This window comes from Martes martes (assembly GCF_963455335.1).
Source record: "Martes martes genome assembly, chromosome: 13".
NCBI lineage: Eukaryota > Metazoa > Chordata > Mammalia > Carnivora > Mustelidae > Martes > Martes martes.
Window position 1 is genome coordinate 47,434,222 of NC_137901.1, and position 19,841 is coordinate 47,454,062.

The 19,841-nt window shown below is 45.5% G+C and overlaps 1 protein-coding gene across 1 annotated transcript in view; it reads left to right on the forward strand.

The window, feature by feature from the left end:
• Positions 1-19,841, forward strand: part of TMEM241 (transmembrane protein 241) — a 113,387-nt gene that overhangs the window by 21,485 nt on the left and 72,061 nt on the right. Inside the window, exons 4-5 of the mRNA XM_080821296.1 lie at positions 3,280-3,361; positions 17,688-17,765. Coding sequence (XP_080677422.1) covers positions 3,280-3,361; positions 17,688-17,765 — 160 coding nt within the window. The remainder of the gene's footprint in view (positions 1-3,279; positions 3,362-17,687; positions 17,766-19,841) is intronic.

Here is a 19,841-nt window from a genome sequence, read left to right on the forward strand (position 1 = left end):
AAGAGACTTTTATTGCTGTGAGTAATGGACCACGGGGGGAATGTTGGGTCCCTTCTGCTTCTCTGCCCCACCCCCTGCACCCACTTTAACTCTGAGTTTTACCTCAAATGTCACTTAGTAGAGAAAGGATTCCCTGTCCTCACTGACACTCAATCAGGTGCCCTTATGGTGCAGCTTAGTCCTTTAGTTTCCGTAAAACCTTCATCTGTGTAATATTTGACATTTATTTGCATGAGCAAAACATGCATGGCTCCCACCTTTGTGAAACTTGCAGTTTGTTTGAGAGGTGAGAGACATGTTAATAATATATATGTTATATATTATCTGACTCTGATCATTAATGGGTTAATTGAAAGATAAGTCAAGAAAGCATTTTTGGTTGAAACAATCTATTTTGACTTAAAATGTATAAATGTTCATTCATTTGCTAATCTCATGGGAAGGCTTTTGCTTGGTATATGGGATTGTCTGATGGGTTCCCTTGAGTGTTTTCTTATATAAACTGTCCTTAATGTATACCCTGTGATTTTCAGTGGAATGAGATCTTTGATACTTTGGAACAATGTGAATGCAGAATTCTTCTCGATTTTTAATTCTTTTTCTCCCACCACCCATCCTTTCACACTGGTTTTGCCCGTGTCTGTTTTGGCAGCACCATCCCGAGTGATTCGTATTCATTCTTCTCTTCAGCAGCTATGCTTTTTTGTTGGTGTGCGGAGGAGGGAGGCAGCTGTCTCTGAAAAGAGCTCATGGGGGCCAAGACAGGGTCAGGCAACCAGCTGCTTCTGCAGGTCTCCAAATTTCCGCCATCAGTGCACGTTGTTTGGCTCTGTCCACCTAGGAGGTGGGCCCCGAGTGAGAGGACTGTGGAGAACACAAGCCCCCGCGCCTGGGTCACAGTGCCATGCTTCCATCCAAATGCTCACACAGCTGCTCTGTAACACTTCCCAGAAGTCTCTTTGGTCCAACTAGATCTGTGTTTATTTTTTATAGTTAAAGTCATTTCTTTCTTTTTAATATTTTATTTATTTATTTGTGAGAGAGCAAGAGAGAGAGAGAGAGACCACAAGCAGAGGGAGCGGCAGGCAGAGGGAGAAGCTCCCCACTGAGCAAAGAGCCCGATGTGGGACTTGATCCCAGGACCCTAAGATCATGACCTGAGCTGGAGGCAGACTCTTAACGGACTGAACCACCGATGGGCCCCAGTTAAAGTCATTTCTTTGTTTTTAGGGTAGAGTGTTAAAATATAAGATGTCTCCTAGCTGTGTTTTCTTTTTCACATTCATGGTCACTCAGATGCCCTGATGTCTCTTGGAGCATATGACTGGGGAGGCATTTTCTTTGTTTAAGAGGGAACAGAGCACTGCCTGGGGCCTCACTGAGCTCAGGTCCCAGAGTACCAGGCCTGCGGCTGCTGGGCACCCCACTGTGTCACACACTACTCCCTTCCCCACCTCCCCCGTGCTCCCTGCGGCGTGTACTGTGGGCTGCCTTCTGGTGCACTGCAGGCCAGGGACCTGGAACCTGTCTCCCTTGACCCTTGTGATCTTAATATCTAATGGGAAAGCCATTTCCTAGAAGAATAGCAATTGGTTTGATGTTCTCCTTGACACATGAGGATGGAGAATGGCATCTCCCTTTCTCTGTTCCCCTTTTGGGTGCAAGTGCAGACCTCTCTTATTGCAACAGGACCAGGAAGAACAGAGAATATTCCTTGGGAATTAGCTGCTCAGTCTGCAAAATCATGCTGTGTTTGCAGCTTATTTATTTATAGGTCAGTGTCTCCCATGAGATTATGAGCTCCTTGAGGGCAGAGTATGAAAGGGTGGCTTAAAGCTAGGGCTTTAGAGTCAAGTGACCTGAATTCAAATTCTGTCTTTGCCATTACCAGCTCTTCTGACCACAGGCACATTATTTAAATTCTTTATGCCTCAGTTTTCTCATTTGCACAAAGGGGATAATAATAATATTTTCTTCCTAAGGTGGTTGTGCAGATTTTATTTATTTATTTATTTATTTATTTATTTATTTATGTAGGCTCCACGCCCATTGTGAAGCCCAACACGGGGCTTGAACTTACAACCCTAAGATCAAGACCTGAGCTGAGATCAAGAGTTGGATGCTTAACTGGCTGAGCCACCCAGGCACCCCTTTTTTAAAGGGGTGATTTTTTAAAAGACACTGATTTTTTAAAGACACAGCATAGAAAACATTCAGCCTAGTGCCTCGTTTGTAACAAGTGATCAAAAATGTTACCTGTGATCCTGCTGTTCACAGTAATTCTGGTGCTGTCAGCACCTTGCAAGTTGTTGTAAATATTTGCTGAATGAATATATTCAGGAAGTAGGGTTCAGAAGCCCCACTAGAGACTAGAGACATTTGAGCACCAGGTTGACTGGGAAGCGTACAAAAGCAGGTCTGATCACAGATAGAGTGCCTGTCCGTGCTAATAAAGCTAACAAAGAACATTTCTTGAGCAGGGACCATCCCACGAGAGCAGGTCATTGAGTTAGCTGGGGTTATTATGTTAAATTCTGCTGGATCGGTCTCATTTATTTCTGTCTATTATTAGAATAACTCTACGGAACTGGCGTTAGCGGACTGAATGTGTTGGTGACGGATGGGGGCAGCAAGCGATTGGTGCTTTATGCAAAAACCGGGATTTTGCTTTTCTGGAAGAACGCATGATTCTAAACTGTACAGTTTTGGGTGTGGCCACAAATGAATCAAAGAAATGCACCCTTCAGAAGTCCTTAGAGATTCCAGGTTAATGGTGGAAAGTGTCAGCACGTGGGCACCCAGCTCGAGGCCTAGCATTCTTTTTTTAGAATTCTGTCCTTTTGACGCTTTCTTCCTTTTGTTGTGGTTCCATGGAGCTGTTTGATATATTGCCTAGGTAAATAGTCTTTTTACATTCTTAATACTTTGGCATGAGTTCAAAGCCTCTGGCTTCTTAAAATCCAAAGAATAATGTTCATTGTCCCTTAAAAAAAAAAAAAAATCAGATCTTTTCTCTCTCCCAAACTGCCGGAAGCTGTCTTCTATCTCCAGCTTGTCTGTGCCCTGTTGTGGGCTGGGAAGCAGATGGGGTAGCTGGATAGCTCTGTCAGCCTCCTTCACTCGCAGGGGACACAGACGGGTCACACTTCCCGGGTTGCCCGGAGATGGTAAGACAAGGGACCGTTGTCATATTTGGTGCATCGGAAGGGTCATGCCTTGCAACTAGGTCTTTCGGACAGGAAGTGACAGAAATCTGATGGCCTCTTTCCCTCTTCCCAGATCTGATGTTTGGACATGGCTTCCTGCTTCCGTGCTGTTTGTGGGTATAATCTATGCTGGTTCCAGGGCACTATCCAAACTGGTAAGTGTTAGAGACTTTTTAGAGAGACAGTTTCTCTTTCCTCCTCCCCTTTGCTTTTTAACTTTTTGCAGCTTGGATCAATAGGGGACAAAACAGCTTTCATAATTGTACATCTAGATTGGAGAACAGTGTGGGGCCTTTTACCCCTTTCCCTGAATTGAGGATGACCAGATAACAGGCTTGGGCCAACTTGTTTTATAAGACAAAGAGGCGCAGATGGAGACACAGAGAGAGAGAAGGTGATTTTGATGGAGCCTGACACAGACAGGGCCAGCCTTCTCTGCCTTGATGCAGGCTGTCCTGGGGAGCAGGGAGAGCAGGCTCAGCCTGCTCCTTGCTTCTGAGGAACTGTAACCCTGCCCACTGGTGACGTGGACTGGGGAGTGCTGGGTTCAGTAGCCCTGTACCTGCCTGGCACGGCGTTGGTACCCAGTCCGTGGGGACACTATTAAAACAACTGTCCCCCTGTTCTCCCACCTCAGCTGCCCTGGTTTGAGCTCCTCAAAGGAGGGAACTGTAAAGAATAAACTTCTTCCGGGGTGCCTGGGTGGCTCAGTGGATTAAGCCTCTGCCTTCGGCTCAGGTCATGATCTCAGGGTCCAGGGATCAAGCCCGGCATCGGGCTCTCTGCTCAGCGGGGAGCCTGCTTACCCCTTTCTCTCTGCCTGCCTCTCTGCCTACTTGTGATCTCTCTGTGTCAAATAAATAAATAAAATATTAAAAAAAAAAAAAAGAATAAACTCCTTCCAGTTACCTTATATGAAAATACAAAAATTGAGTTATTTTTTCTATCAAAAGAGAATCCATTGATACTGCCATTGACCAGAGACTCAGAATGAGGTTTTTAAGCCAGTAATGCCTCTTTCTATCTTGTACCCTGACTGCTCATACTGTCCTTTTTTTTTTTTTTAAGATTTTTTATTTATTTATTTGACAGAGACCACAAGCAGGCAGAGAGGCAGGCAGAGAGAGAGAGGAGGAAGCAGGCTCCCTGCCAAGCAGAGAGCCTGATGCGGGACTCGATCCCAGGACCCGGAGATCATGACCTGAGCCGAAGGCAGAGGCTTAACCCACTGAGCCACCCAGGCGCCCCTGCTCATACTGTCTTTATCAGAAAATGATTGGGTTCTGACTTTTGGAAAAATGCAAAATTTGTGCCAGTTTAGTCTTTTTATGCAAAGTCTGTTGTTATGTTGGACCCATATGTTGGACCTATTCTCATATATGGAAACATTGAAACAAACACCAAATCCGCCTACCTGCACAACAGTATTATTGTTAGGACAATCCTGAAGTTTGCAAAATAGTGGTTAAGAGTTACTAGTGGTGATTAAATCATAATTTTTCTTTTGTGATTCATAAGCTTGAGTCATCGGATGATGTATCCCATGGGAGAGAAACGTCCTGGGTGGGCCCCAGAAATGACCCATGGCACATAACTGTGCTCAGCCCAGAACTGGAGACCTGCACTGGCTTGGGCTGCCCCTTCTTTTCTGTCCACTTTCCTGTCCGCGGCTTCGCTTTACACCCGCTGGCCTGCAGAAGGAGCTCCCCCTCGTAGAGCAGAACACGGGTGGTGATAAAAACAATGAGTTTTTCCAAAGTTTTAATTTAAATCCCACTTAGTTAACATCCAGAGTAATAGTAATTTCAGGTGAAGAATTTAGTGATTCAACACTTCATACAACAGCCTGGTGCTTGTCACACCAGGTGCGCCACTTAATCCCCATCACCGATATAACCCGTCCCCCCAGGCTCCTCCCCTCCGGTAACCAGCAGTGTGTTCTCTACAGTGAAGAGTGTTTCTTGGTTTGCCTCTCTTCACCTGCTATGTTCGTTCACTTGAAAAACAATGTGTTCTTATTCAAAGGCTTTGAAAAGTTCTTATGGGATCTGAGAGTTACAGATGCCAGAATTTTGAAGTTTGAATAACTATTGTTGTGCTAATAATAACAGTATTTTTTGTTTGTACAGTGCTTTTTTGTATGTTTCCATAGTGATTTCCTCTGTATCTTTTTATGTGATTCTCAGTCACCTGACAGGCAGCGGAAGAGGCAGACGTTAATCACCTGACAGAGGAAGGAACTCAGGTGTGGAAAGTCTTGGTAACCTGCCTCTAGCCCCAGCTCGTGACAGCTCCCCTGACTCCAGACCTTTCGCCTTTTCAGATTTGTCTCTTTAGGGCCAGGGTATGTAGATTTTAGAATAGCCCACGGTAGAGCAGTCAGGCGTAACTTTAGACTCTTTTAGTTACAAGTTATAGAAAGCTCATAAACTATTCTAACCAAAAAGGAAATGAACTGGTTCCTAGAATTGAAAAGCTGTAGATCAGGCAAGGCTTGATCCAGAGGGTCCAGTGACGTTCTCAGAACCCAGTTTTGTCTCTCTTTCTTTCAGTTCTGCGTTATCTTTGCTCCATTCCACAGCCAGGCTCTCCCCTCATGGGTGTTGTTGACTCTAGGCTCACATCCTCACAACGTGAAGTCTGACGGCAGGAGACTCCTCCTCGTAGCTCCTGCAGGAATCTCAGGATTCACTCTGAACACATCAGTAGGACCACTGCCCCTCCCAGGTCTGAAAGCTCACCAGAAGATAGAATTATGCTGATTGGTCGGCTCTGGATCCTGGTGTTCCTGGACCACTCACTGTGGCTGCAGAGACTCACAGCACTGTTTGGCCAGCCCTGCTCGACAGGGTCCTGCTTGGATCCCATAGACTGAGAGTGGGGCTGGCAGATCCTTGATATCAGGATGCTTCACCAAAAGAAGGGATTAGGATACTAGGTGGCCTAAAATCCCTCAGAAGTCCATTGTAAAGGTCGGTCCAGTACATTGTCAGGCAGATGGGATGTTCTGTAACCAAGAACTATGCTTCTTGAAGTGTGATCCACTCGTGGTGTCAGTCTGGGAGCTCTGTTAGCTGTCCATAAGGAGATCGTGCCAGAATGTACATCAGCTTTGGCACTAAACACACTGTTTAGTTGAGCTGGCATTTTTTTTCTTCATAGCCAGACTTTTTGAAGAAGGAAGCAGTGCACTGATTTACCTTTTGGCTCGAGCTCCTTATTTTGGGGGAGGACTGGTATCATCAGTGGCCCTGGCCTAAGGCACAGCCCTCTTTAAAGGGTGAGAAGAAGCTGCTGCAATTAAAACTCTTTGAGCAAAGGGAAAACAAACCAAACCCCAATATACCCAATTAGAGTGGGAGGAGTACAGAAAAGAGGTAGTCATTATTGTTTTTGAGTGAAATAACAGCCCAGCATCTTTCCTTTGTTTTCTGAGTTTTTTGTTTTTATATAGTTGCTTACAAATTTATAGAGTGGGTTAAACACAAGGCACTCATACAGCTTGTGTTAGATAGAAAACAGGCATCAATATGCCGGTGGCAAGCTGTCAGTTTAATGAATCTACAAGGAATTGGAGGAAAGTGCTCCGTTAAAAGCCGTGGGTGTATTGTTATGCAGAACACTTTCTCGGGAGTTCTGCTCCATAAAGCCCTCCTTTATCTGACAAGATTTTGAAGCTCTCTTCTGATGTGCAACTCCTAAGAGGAAGCAGGTTTAACTCTGGAAAGGCACAGCAGGAAAAGTTCTTTACTGATTTTTCCATCTCACAACCGAATGGCGTACAGAGTTAAGGGAAGGGGGCTAGTCTTGGGGCTATCCATTCAGGAGATATTTATCAGGGATCTACTGTGTGCCAGGTGCTTAACGACAAATAAGAGATGGTTCCTGCTCTTGAGGTGTTAGTATGTCCCGGGCACTTTCCATCGCCCCTCTTCATGATGTATGAAGTCAGACTTAGTTACTCCCCCTTACAGATGAGAAAACTGAGATCCAAATTATTTGGCAAAGGTCAACAGCACATAAATGTTAAAATGGAGGTGCCAACCCAAGCCTGTCCAACTGCAACAGTTCATTTCCAAAAGTTACCCTCTTCCCCCTCCAAATCATATCCACCGGGGGAGGTCAGCCCATGAGGACTGGGCTGGGGGGAGTGAAGAGGAACCGTGTATTTGCTGTCCCTTCTACTTGGGCTCATTTGGGTCAGCTTCTCCAGCTATCCTATGCTGAATAAGGTCCCAGTGGTGATGGCTCTGATGACACGAGTGTCGGTCTTCGGAGGGTCAGTTCGACCTCGACCAGTCATTAACACTCTTGTTGTAATTTCCCAGCCAAAGCCAGGTCAGCTAGACAGGATTGCCCCAAAGCCTGTGCTGGTGAGTGTTTTTAGAACAGATGTGCAAAGTCAGACATTAGTGAGGTTGCCAGTGGGAGGCCATCCTGGTGGTGGTGATCCGGCTGCTTGAACCTTGTCATTTTCTTGCTTCGGGGAAGCCAGGGTCCGTAGTGCAGGACTGCAAATCTGAGTTAAGGCATCTTGACAGGACTGCTCTTGGTTCTCACCCAGCCCTTTGATCTTGGTCCTTCCCTAACTGTTGTCAAGGTTTGCCTTCCATGAGCATGATGCTCACTCCACGCATTGTGATGGAGATTGGCTGGGGTGTTGGTGAGGAAACACACACACACGGATAATTAGACCCAGATGGAGCAAATTAGTTAAGCAAACTGGAGCCCGTGAGTCCCCTCCTCTTTGTCTGGCTCGAATATTACATGAAGGAACTTGGATCTGCAAAGAAAAAGAATGTCACTGTTGCTGTAAAATGGAGAGTCTTCTGCTAACGTTCGCTGGTACTGCTCATTTGAGGCAGCTCTCCTTCTCTTTCCTGTTTTCTTCCCAGAGCTCACCAGAGTCCGTTTGCAAGGATTACTTTTTAAGGTGTAGGCTCAGTGGCAAAATTGTAAATGCTCCATCTGGATTTCAGATATCTTCTTGCTCCATCTAAAGGAGATGGTCTCAGGGTGCCCGGGTGGTTTAGTCAGTGAAGTATCTGACTCTTGATTTCGGCTCAGGTCATGATCTCAGGGTCGTGAGACTGAGGCCCCTCAGTGGAGAGTTCGCTTGGGATTCTCTCCCTCAGCCCCTCCCAACCCCCCCGCTCTCTCTCTTTCTCTAAAATAATACATAAATAAATAAAATTTTGAAGATGGTGTTTTCCGTAACCTATATTCAATAACGTACTAAGACAGGGCTCCGAGGGGGAAACTTTATGACGTTAGATTTGACAATGATTTCTCAGGTACAGCACCAAAGATGCAGGCAACAAAAGAAAAAATAGACACATTGGACTTCATCAAAATTAAAAACTTTGGTGCATCAAAGGCCACTGTCAGCGGAGTTAAAAAGGCAACCCACCGAATGGAAGAAAGTATTTGCAAATCATCTGCTAAGGGATGTGGAAATAAAATTTTAGGCCGAAGATGGAGCTCCTCCTTTCTGGGGTGCTAAGTCAGCAAAGCAGACTTCATCATTCCTTGAAATGCTCTGCTTGACCAGAAACACAATACATCCAAACAACCAGTCCCAAAACGCCAAGGCAGCTCTGGGTTCTATACCTCCTTGTTCCCTGATCGTCCTAAATAAAGTACATACGCCATCCCGGCCAATCATGGCATTTCCCCGTTGCCACTTCTCATGCTTCATAGAGCTCATTCTTTCCCAGCCCCCCTTGGGAAGAGGGCTCCACTTCTTCTGAGGTGCCATACTCCCCTAATCCAAGGATTGTTTTCCCTTGAATGAGGGACATCAGACGCGTTACTAAATTGTTTTAGTTTTGTCATTCGACAGGGATTACTATCCAGAATATAGAGAAGTCCTCAACTCAACAACGAAAACCAACCCAATTCAAAAATGGCCAAAAGAGGGGCACCTGGGTGGCTCAGTGGGTTAAGCCTCTGCCTTCGACTCAGGTCATGATCTCAGGGTCCTGGGATCGAGCCCCACATCGGGCTCTCTGCTCAGCAGGGAGCCTGCTTCCCCCCCCCCCCCCGTGCCTGCCTCTCTGCCTACTTGTGACCTCTGTCTGTCAAATAAATAAATAGAATCTTTAAAAAAAAAATGGCCAAAAGACTTAAATAGACATTTTCCCAAAGAAGATGTACAGATGGCTAATAAGCCCAGGAAAAGATGCTCAGTGTCGTTAATCATTAGGGAAATGCAAACCAAAACGATAATGAGGTACTACTTCACACCCATTAGGATGGCTATCGTCAAAAACCCAGAAAATAACCGGTGTTGGGAAGGATGTGGAGAAAGTGGAACCCTTGGGCACTGCTGGGAATGTACACTGGCACAGCTGCTCTGGAAAACACTAGGATGGTCCTCAAAAAATTAAAAATGGACTCATTCTATGATCCAGCAATTTCACTTCGGGGTTCATACTCCAAAAAATTGAAAGCAGGGAGTTGAACAGGTATTTGTACCCCCGTGTTAATGGCAGCATTATTTACAATAGCCAAAAGCTGGAAGCAACCCAAGTGTCTGCGGATGGGGGAATGATGCAGGCCATGGAATACTATTTAACCTTAAGAAGGAAGGTGATTCTGACCCATGTAACACTGCAGATGAACTTTGAGGACATTATGTGAAGTGAAACGAGCCAGTCAAGACAGGACAAATGCTAAATGATTCCTCTTCTGAGGTGCTTAGAGTGGTCAAGTCGTAGAGACCGAAAGTAGAATGCTGCTTGCCCGGGAGGGAGGAGAGAATGAGGAGTTACTATTTAATGGGGACAGAGTTTGAATTTTGCAAGTTGAAAGAGTTCTGGAGCTAGAGGGTGGAGATGATTGCACAGCACTGTGAATGTACTTAATACCACTGAACCGTATACCTAAAAATGCTTAAAATGGTACATTTTATGTGTAAATTTTACCTCAGCTTAAAGGGTTATATGAAGAGGAGGGGATGATAACAGGTTCTCACTTGCTTCACTCAGAATTCCTGTGGGTGCCATAGGATGTGCACATTTGGCTTAACTCGTTCAGTTCTATGCACTCGGGTAAAAAGTATGAGAAAAATAACAATTCACCGAGAGCAGGCCAGTCTGCCCTCTGTTCTGGCCTGTATGTTTATGCCCCCAAGTGAATGAGCTGGAACACGCTGCCATCCCTTGAGCCTTTTCTTACCCCCAGGCAGCTCACCAAGGTGGAAGAATCTTTGGTAATTTACGATGTCATTTCTTTTTTTTTTTTTTTAAGATTTTATTTATTTATTTGACAGAGATCACAAGTAGGCAGAGAGACAGGCACAGAGAGAGGAGGAAGCAGGCTACCTGCTCAGCAGAGAGCCCGATGCTGGGCTTGATCCCAGGACCCTGGGATCATGACCTGAGCAGAAGGCAGAGGCTTTAACCCACTGAGCCACCCAGGTGCCCCGTGATGTAAATTTCTTGCACAGTAAGGCCCATCAGACACAGACCAGCTACTTGAGGTGAGGAACAAATGAATGACAGAGATGGCCTCCAAACTTATACTGGAGACACACTGGCAGGAGGGGAGGCTGGTCCTCTGTGCTCAGGGGGCTTTGCCTTTAAAGACAGAGTCCTAAGATTAATGTAAATAAACAGTTAAATTTAACTCACACAAGTCAACTTAGAATATATTCATGGATACGTAGATGTACTTATTTGAATACCTCACCATCCTCCAAAAAGGGTGGGTGGTGACTTGAATAATTAAAATAAGATAGACATTTTTTAAGTAGACCCCACACCCACCATGGAGCCCAACATAGGGCCTGAACTGACCCCCACCCCCGAGATAAGACCTGAACTGAGATCAAGAGGCCGATGCTTGACTGACTGAGCCACCCAGGTACCCCACAATAGATCTTTTTTAATATTTTTTATTTATTTGACAGAGAGAGACACAGTGAGAGAGGGAACAAAGCAAGGGGAGCAGGAGAGGGAGAACTCTCCGCCAAGCAGGGAGCCGGATGTGGGGCTTGATCCCAAGCTGAAGGCAGATGCCCAACGACTGAGCCACCCAGACGTCTCCAAAATAGACATTTTTTAAGAACAGAATTTTACAAGAAATCTGGGTACAGAATAATAGAAGAACTAAATGAGGCCACGGAGAGACTTAGCACATAGAAATTTATGGTGTAATATCCTACAAAATAAATGCAGATGGGGCCTGAATTCAATTTTCAGCATTCTCTAGCCAAATCATAAAGTTACAAGACTGGAGGAGCCTGCTTCTCCCTCTGCCCCTCCCCCTTGTCATGTTCTCTGTCTCTCTCAAATAAATAAATGAAATCTTTTTAAAAATAAAAAATAAAAAAGTTCCAAGACTCTCATCAGTGCTTGTAAGAGCGGAGGTCATTGCTACACCAGCCATGCAGAGTGTAACATACAGCGGTGTTGACTCACTGTGTTGTACACCCAAAACTAATGTAACATTGTGTGTCAAAAAATCTTCAGATTTAAAAAGTTTCAAGAAAAACAAGACTGAGGTCATTGCTGAAGAAGATCAAAGCTTCCTTGCTCTCAGGTTCTGAGTCCTCAAAAAAGGTGGGCTGGGCCACTTAGTGAGGCAGGGTCTCTGATAACACCCTTATAAGAAAACACAGTGACCACCTGGTTTCTTAGAGCATTTCTGGGTGCATGATGAAATAGAAAAGTTCAGTAGGAGCAGTTGTCTGGGGCTAAAACAGATACCCTGCTTATCTGGCTCCCTTCGCAGACTGCCCTCAGGCAACCCTCCGAGAACATCGTTTCCGGTGCACGCTTCTGATAAAAATTGGGTAGCCAACGACTCCCCGCCTGGAGTGCAGTTATTCTGTCTTGTAGATTAAGCCCACACCTACATATCTAAAAATCACCCAAAGAGAAGATAGGATTGACATTCTTTTACAAAAATTAAGAAGCCAGTCCCAAGACTCTGCTTGGAAAAGGGGGGGGGGGGGTGGGCGTCGGCGTCTGCAGTGACCCATGGCTGTGCCTGTGCACAGGGTCAGGATTTTCCATAGAAAACTGTTCTAACTCAGGCCGAACACCTGAACAAATAATAATCAAGGCCTCAGAATTTTCCATTCTGGAAAGCATGGGAATAATGAAAAATTGTAAGTAATAGAAGCCAATTTCTCTTCCCAGCCAGAGAAAAATGTCCAATGGGACATGGATAAGATGTTGAATTTTAAGCTAATGGAGTCTAAAATTAGTTGCAAACTGTGCCCCTAAGTAACTAAATGATTGGCCTGCAGTGTAGTTGAATTTGATTAATTACGTTTTGTAATGATGATATGGGCTTTACAGTAGTTGATCTTGGCCATTTTTCCTGATGAAAGATGGTAGGACCTTTTGTGGTTTAGGCTATACAACATGGAAGAACATACTTAGGTTTCTGTTCTCTTTAGTAGCAAACAAGTATATAGATTTTCTAAAAGTGATTTTCAGATTTTTTTAAAAGATTTTATTTATTTATTTGATAGAGATCACAAGTAGGCAGAGAGGCACAGAGAGAGAGAGAGAGAGGAAGGGAAGCAGACTCCCTGCGAGCAGAGAGCCTGATGCGGGGCTCGATCCCAGGACCCTGGGATCATGACCTGAGCCGAAGGCAGAGGCTCTAACCCACTGAGCCACCCAGGCGCCCCTGGTTTTTAGATCATTAAGAGGCAGGTTAAAAAAGAGAACCGAAGTGTATTCCTCCATTTTCTCATCTGTATAATGGGAATGTTAATAGTATCTACCTTGTAGAGTTATTATGACAACTAAGTATGCAAAAGCAGTTAGAATAGCAGCTAGCACATAATAAGCACTCAGTATATCTTAGCTATTATTATAGCTATCATAATTTCTCAGAACTTTGGTCTGATTTAACAGAAGTTCTGCTGAACCTCACTTCGTAAGATAATAAAGGGCAGGTTTTCTTTTTTTTTTTTTTTAAGATTTTATTTATTTATTTGACAGAGAGATCACAAGTAGGCAGAGAGGCAGGCAGAGAGAGAGGGGGAAGCAGGCTCCTTCCTGAGCAGAGAGCCCGATGTGGGGTTCAATCCCAGGACCCTAGGATCACGACCCAAGCCGAAGGCAGAGGCCTCAACCCACGGAGCCACCCAGGTGCCCCATTCTTTCTTTGTTTTTTTTTAAGGGCAGGTTTCCTAAAAGAATCACTCACTCTGGGGTGTCCTGAATGGATGGCACAGTTTACAGACAGGGACTTGTACAGAGTTAGAGGCCAAGGAAAATCAGTAATTAAAGTTTGCGAACTACGTTAATCGTTTTTCATAGACCTTTATGGAGGCTGAGATGGTCAGTTGAAGAATGAGTTTCTAAAGCCTGCTAGCTTCTCAGTAGAAAAATGGCTTAAGAAATCCAGATTTAAATTTGTTAAAGTAGAAATGGAAGCTATCCTTTAAAACCTGTCACAGAGTTTACTCTGAGTTCACCAATTTTAGATCATACCAGGATTCTTACTGGGGGAAGCAGACTGGTGGGATTTGGAACCCACCAGTCCTCCTGGACTTGGTGGACAGTTGTAAGGCTAGAAGGTTGCCTTGGTGGGATTGCCGTAATTGGGGTATCATAGCACTGAGGTTAGGAGCATGGGGTCTGCGGTTAGAGAAGCCTGCGCGGGAGCCCTAAACCGGCCGTGAGGGTTCAGCAAGTTGCCTCGTCTTCACGGTGTTTGGTTCCTTGTCTATAAATCAAGGTACCAGCACCCAGTAACTGCGTTGTTGGAAGGAGATTTAAATAGCAGAATGCAATTAAAATAATTAGCACTGTGTCCAACACATTGTTGGTAGCTCTCATTAGTGTACTTGAAAATCAATTCTGTGTGTAGCAATAGATCCTTTTCCAGAATGTGATCAGAGCAGGGCCTGGGGAGATTGAAAAACCTAGTCACAGTTTATTAAAATTGAGAAAATTCGCCTCCTTGAGGTCTAGAGTTAGGGTCTAGAGTTCCTAAATCTCGTCTTCTTCCTGGTTTTATAGTCAAGGAGGCAAAAGCATTTCTTTAAAAGATTGTATTTATTTGACAGAGGTCACAAGTAGGTACGCTCTCTGAGCAAGGGGGGGAAGCAGGCTCCCTGCTGAGCAGAGAGCCCGATGAGGGGCTCGATCCCAGAACCTTGAAATCATGACCTGAGCCGAAGGCAGAGGCTTAACCCACTGAGCTACCCAGGCGCCCCCAAAAGCATTTTTAAAAAGGTCTTAATTTTAAATAAATAGCATCCAGGTCGCCCTTTTGTATTTTTGTACACATGTACACATAGTTAACCTGTCCAAGATTTTCTTTTCTACCTTCTAAAGCCAAGAACTGGAAGGCCAGGCCCTAAGTTTGCCAAACGTAGGACTAATGCATTGAGGCAGTTAAAAAAAAATCTTTTACCATCTTAAAACACATAAAAGTTAATTCAGAATATAAAAACTTAAGAGGAATAAAAAGAAGCACAAAGACAAATGAAAAATTAGGAAATAATAAAAATAAAGTATGATTTTTTTAACTTCACTTTAAAAAAAAAAATTTAATTCCAGTGTGGTCAACATACTGTGTTGTATTAGTTTCTGGTGGACAATATAGTGATTCAGCAGTCTCCTACATCACCTGGTGCTCCTCACAGGTGCGCTCCTTAATCCCCATCACCTATTTCCCTCACCCCCTCCCCCATCCCCACGTGCCCTCTGGTCAGTTTGTTCTCTGTACTTAAGCGTCTGTTTCTACATTTGTCTCACTTTTTTTCATTTTTTTTGTTTCTTAAATTCTGCATGTGAGAAAAATCATATGGTATTTGTTTCTCTGACTGACTTAACCTCCCTTAGCATTATACTCTCTAGCTCCATCCATGTTGTTGCAAATGACAAGATATCATTCTTTTTGATGGCCAAGTAATATTCCTGTGTGTGTGTGTGTGTGTGTGTGTGTGTGTGTGTGTGTGTTTGTATACCATCTCTTCTTTATCTGTTCATCTGTTGATGGGCACTTGAACTGCTTCCATAATTTAGATATTGTAATTCGGGGTGCACGTGTCTCTTTGAATTAGTGTTTTAGTATTTTTTGGGTAAATACCCATTAGTGTGATTGCTGGATCATAGAGTAATTCTATTTTTAACTTTTTGAGGAACCTCTATACTGTTTACCAGGGTGGTTACACCAGTCTGCATTCCCACCAATGGTGCACGAGGGTTCCTTTTTCTCCACTTCCTTGCCAACACCTGTTGTTTCTTGTCTTCTTGAGTTTAGCCATCCTGACAGGTGTGAGGTGAGATCTCATTGTAGTTTTGATTTGCATTTCCCTGATGATGAGTGATGTCGAGCGTCTTTTCATGTGTCTGTTGGCCATCTGTAGATCTTCTTTAGAGAAATGTCTGTTCATGTCTTATGCCCATTTTTAATTGGATTGTTTAATTGTTAAAGTATGACTTCATTAGTTATTTAATTTTATAAAGTGTAAAAAAGTTTTTTAAAAGGAAAAAAACTAGATTGAGTTGCACTTTTAATGAAAGATAAATTAAGAGTAGAAATGTTACAAAGGCAGGAAATAGAAGGCCAGAACTCCAAAAGAAATAAAATAGTGCAAGTTAGAACAAAATACTAAAATAGGGCAGAACTACAAAGTTATAAGAGTTTTAAAAACAAGGTAAAAATATATCCTCCGAAAAGATAAAGACTAGATCCATCTGGAAGTAGGCGAGCGGCATGATCTTAAGTGGGTTTTCCAAGCTGGAACGATTTCCCTGCTCAGGGTTCTCTGTCGAGACTGCTGAGGGCAGGCTACCTGTTAATACTGACCACCTTTCACTCAGTGCTCCCGAGCCACTCATCTAGGTTGTTTACCTACTTCTATCATTCCTCCCAGGTGCTCTGGGTTGTAGGTATTGTTCTCCCCAAACAGAGGAGCAAACTGAGGTTAGCCTAGGCTCAGTTTCACCTATGCTCGGTCTTTTTCTGCCTTTCAGGAAATATTGCTGTCATCATCAACAACAGAGACAATAACAAAATCCCATGCCCTTTAATTCTTCCTGCTCACTGGGTCAAGATTAGCCACCAAATTAGGAGAGACAGCCATTCTTAGCGAACAGCCCAGCGATTGTAAATGCGTAGTGGGTGCTCTGTGTACCTTAATAACCCTCTGGAGTCTTAGGTTTTTTTAGTATCGTTTTCCCTTCCCTTCCCTTCCCTTCCTTTTTTTTTTTTTTTTTTTTGGTGCAGAGTTGATCCTGGTTATTCAAATATTTACCTCAGCTCAGTCTCCTAAATATTTCCTTAAGGTGGACACTCTTCATTGTCATTGCCACTACCAAGTTCAGGCCGCCATCTTGTCATTCCTTATATTAGTTTCTCATGGCGCCTGTAACAAATGACCACATACCAGGTGGCTTAAAACAGCAGAAACTTATTCTTTCCAGTTGTGGAGGCCAGACATCCGAAATCAGTGCTGTTGTGCCCAAATCAAGGTGTGGGAGCAGGGCTGCTGTGCGCTCCAGAGGCTCTGGGGGAGAATCCATGCCTTGGCTCCTGCAGCTTTTAGCAGACGCTGGCATTTCTTGGCTTGGGACTGCATCACTCCAGTCCCTGGCTCTGTGGTCACGGCGCCTCTTCCTCTGTGTGCGTCAAATCTCTTTCTCTTACAAGTACATGAGTTTGCATTTAAGGCCTCCCCAGATAACCAAGGGCGAACTCACCATCTCAAAGTTCTGAACTTAATCACAATTGCAAAGACTCCTTTTTATCATGTCAGGTGATATTCACATTCACATTCAGGTGGTCCCAGGGATTAGAGTGTGACTATCTTGTGGGGGGGGGGGTGTCTATTTTCCAGTCTGCCACACCTCTAGACTTCCCAACCACCTCTCCCTTTTGTCCTCTGCTGGGAGCCCAAGTTCCTTTAAACATGCAGATCTAATCCTGTGACTGCCTTGAAACTCTCAGCAGCTCCTTGGCTCTTGACAGCCTGACGACCTCTCCAGGTTCTTCTCCCCTGCTTCCCCCTTCACGTCCCACCACACAGCCCCACCCCCATGTGTGTTCCTGGAGGAGCGGGTTCACTCCCACCTGGGTGGCCCCTCTCTCTGCCTCTTGTCGTTTGGCTTACTCCAGTTTGACATTCCATTCTCATTTCGCCAATGGACTTCGCTTCCTCTCCCCAAGCGGGGTGGGTGCGCCTTTTGTGCATCCCATGAGAACTCTGACCTTGATAGGGACAGTCTCCTGACCACATATGCACCCTGGGTGTTTCCTGCACCTGGTACAGTGCCTGACACACAGTAGGTGCTTAATAAATAGGCGTTGAGCCTCTTACCTTGCCAAGAGTAATACTATAACGGAGAACGCTAATCCACGCCAGAGAGTTTTCGCTGGGGAGGATTGTGTATGCAAATGCCAAAAGTTCCCACGGATCGTTATTTTTAAGCAGAAATCAAGTATTATGTAATTATGGGATCAAAGAAAACATTTTCATGCTTATTACATTCTGTTTTCTTTCAGGCCATTCCTGTGTTTCTCACTTTGCATAATGTAGCTGAAGTTATCCTCTGTGGGCACCAGAAGTGTTTTCGGAAAGAGGTAAATGGTAACACAGAATGCTAGTTTCGCTTCCTTTGCTTTAACTTTCAAAGGTGCACCTTTTCTTATGGCCCAAATTAGTGTCTACCTTTTCCTGCCATCTGTTTCCTGTTGGTGGTCAAGTCTGCTGGGAAGTTGTCCCTCATTTCAAGGATCATGTTTTTGACATCCCTTTGGTTCATCAGACGTACGTAGGGAGCTTATGGATCTGAGTGGCACTCAGCTTCGGGGCAGGGCAGAGCAAGCGCCCTGGGATACAAGGAGGAGTTTACTGTGGGCAGAGGAGGAGTGGGGGTGGAGGGCAGCCTTCCTGCCCACAGTGCATCCCAGGGCTGCCAGGAAATACATGGCAGAGCCTCGCAAAGGGTGCTGGGGGTATCGGCCCACCCCGGGGGAGTCCCCTTTGCTTCCCAAGTGACACCCAGCTCCCAGGGTTGTTGGGAGGACAGAGCCAGGCACCCGTATTAAGTGTGTCCAACAGTTTCTGGCCCACGGTAGCTGCTCTGTACATATTTGCTGTATTTATTAACATTATTAGTAGTGGTTTTAATTTGGTTTCTCTTTTGGGAGTTCTTTCTTTGTAACATCTGCCCTTTCGAAATGGTTTTGCCTACAGATCTGGAACTTTTCAACTAGAGAGGCTAGTTGGCCATTCAAGCAGCTCACTTCTTACAGGTGTTCGGGGTAGAGAGGTGTCCTTCCCATGGCTGAGGCCCCTCCGCACCCCCGTGCACCCTGTCACCCCTGCCTGCTCCTTGCAGGCAGCTCCATGGACGGACTACCCCTTTTGTCCCAGAGAGCTAACCTCTCTCTCTCTCTCTCTCTCTCTCTCTGCTGCCTTTCTTCCCTCAGCCCCCAGACACTCCGTGTTCTCAGGCCCCCAAGGACAGAACAGGCCCTGGGAGACCTGCTCACAGTAGCCCAGCTCTGGAAGGCTGTTTCTAGAACCGTACCAGTGGGCTTCCTTGCCTGCACACCCCTCTACCTCTGCCCCACCGCCTCCTTGCCCACCCCAGCACAGTGCCCGAGGGAGGGTTGGGTTCAGAGCTGTCCGTGGCCTTGTGTCCCTCTCGCCTCCAGCCTGCTCCTGATTCTGCCCGCACTTCATTACCCTGAAGTGCTCTGGCCGACATCTCTGATGCCTGCATTGCTGCGACTCTGTTGGCCTTTTACACTGTTCATCACCAGGTTCACCACTGCCTTCCCTTGAGTCTCTTGGCCCCCGTGACCTGCTGGTTCTCTCCCCTAGTCTATGGCTTCTCCTCCTCCTTCCTTCATCTGCCCTACAGGGTCTCCCAGGGCTGTTGGTCAGGAGCCCTTTGTTCCCACGCACACCTGTTCTGGACAGCCTCATCCACACCCACGGCAGCCTCCCTCTCAGTTCATTGGTGACTCCTGTGTCCCATGTCCAGCCCAGACCTCTCTCTTGAGCTCAGACCCCCATGGCTGCTGCCTTTGGCTCTCCCTGCAGCTGTCTCCCGGGCATAGGCAGAGCAAAGGGACCAAACTAGAACTGCTCTGTTTCCTCGACCTGCTTCTTAGTGATCTTGATCCTGGTCATCACCACCCAAGTCAGAAGCATAGGGGTCCTCTTTGAGTCCTGGTCTCGTCATCCTTCCCCCTACACTCTATTTCTGAATCTGTCCCCTCATCTCCATTCCCACTCTGCTCCCACCTTGGGTCAGGCCCTCATCTGTTTTTTAGGGCTACCTGGCTAGGGGCCAAATGAGATCTTGCTCCCCTGGGCCCTCGAGCAGCCAAGTAGGGCCCGGGGTGATCAGTCCTGGCTTAGATGGTTATCTAATTGTGTTCTGTGCACGCCATCACCTGCCTTCGCCTGCCGGATGTGCTGTGTGCCTGGCCGGTTTCCTTGCCTCTCCCCATGCTCCCCTTCCTCCACACTGCACCCAGGTGACCTTCTGAAACAGATCTGATCTTGTCCTCCCATGTACGTGGGAGCTGCCCCTGACCTGTGTGGAGGCATGCAAAGATTCCATACACCTCTCAGGTTTTAGAAAATCCAGCCACAACAAAACTCGTCGTTTTTCCTAGACCATGTCGTGATGTGTTCTTTTC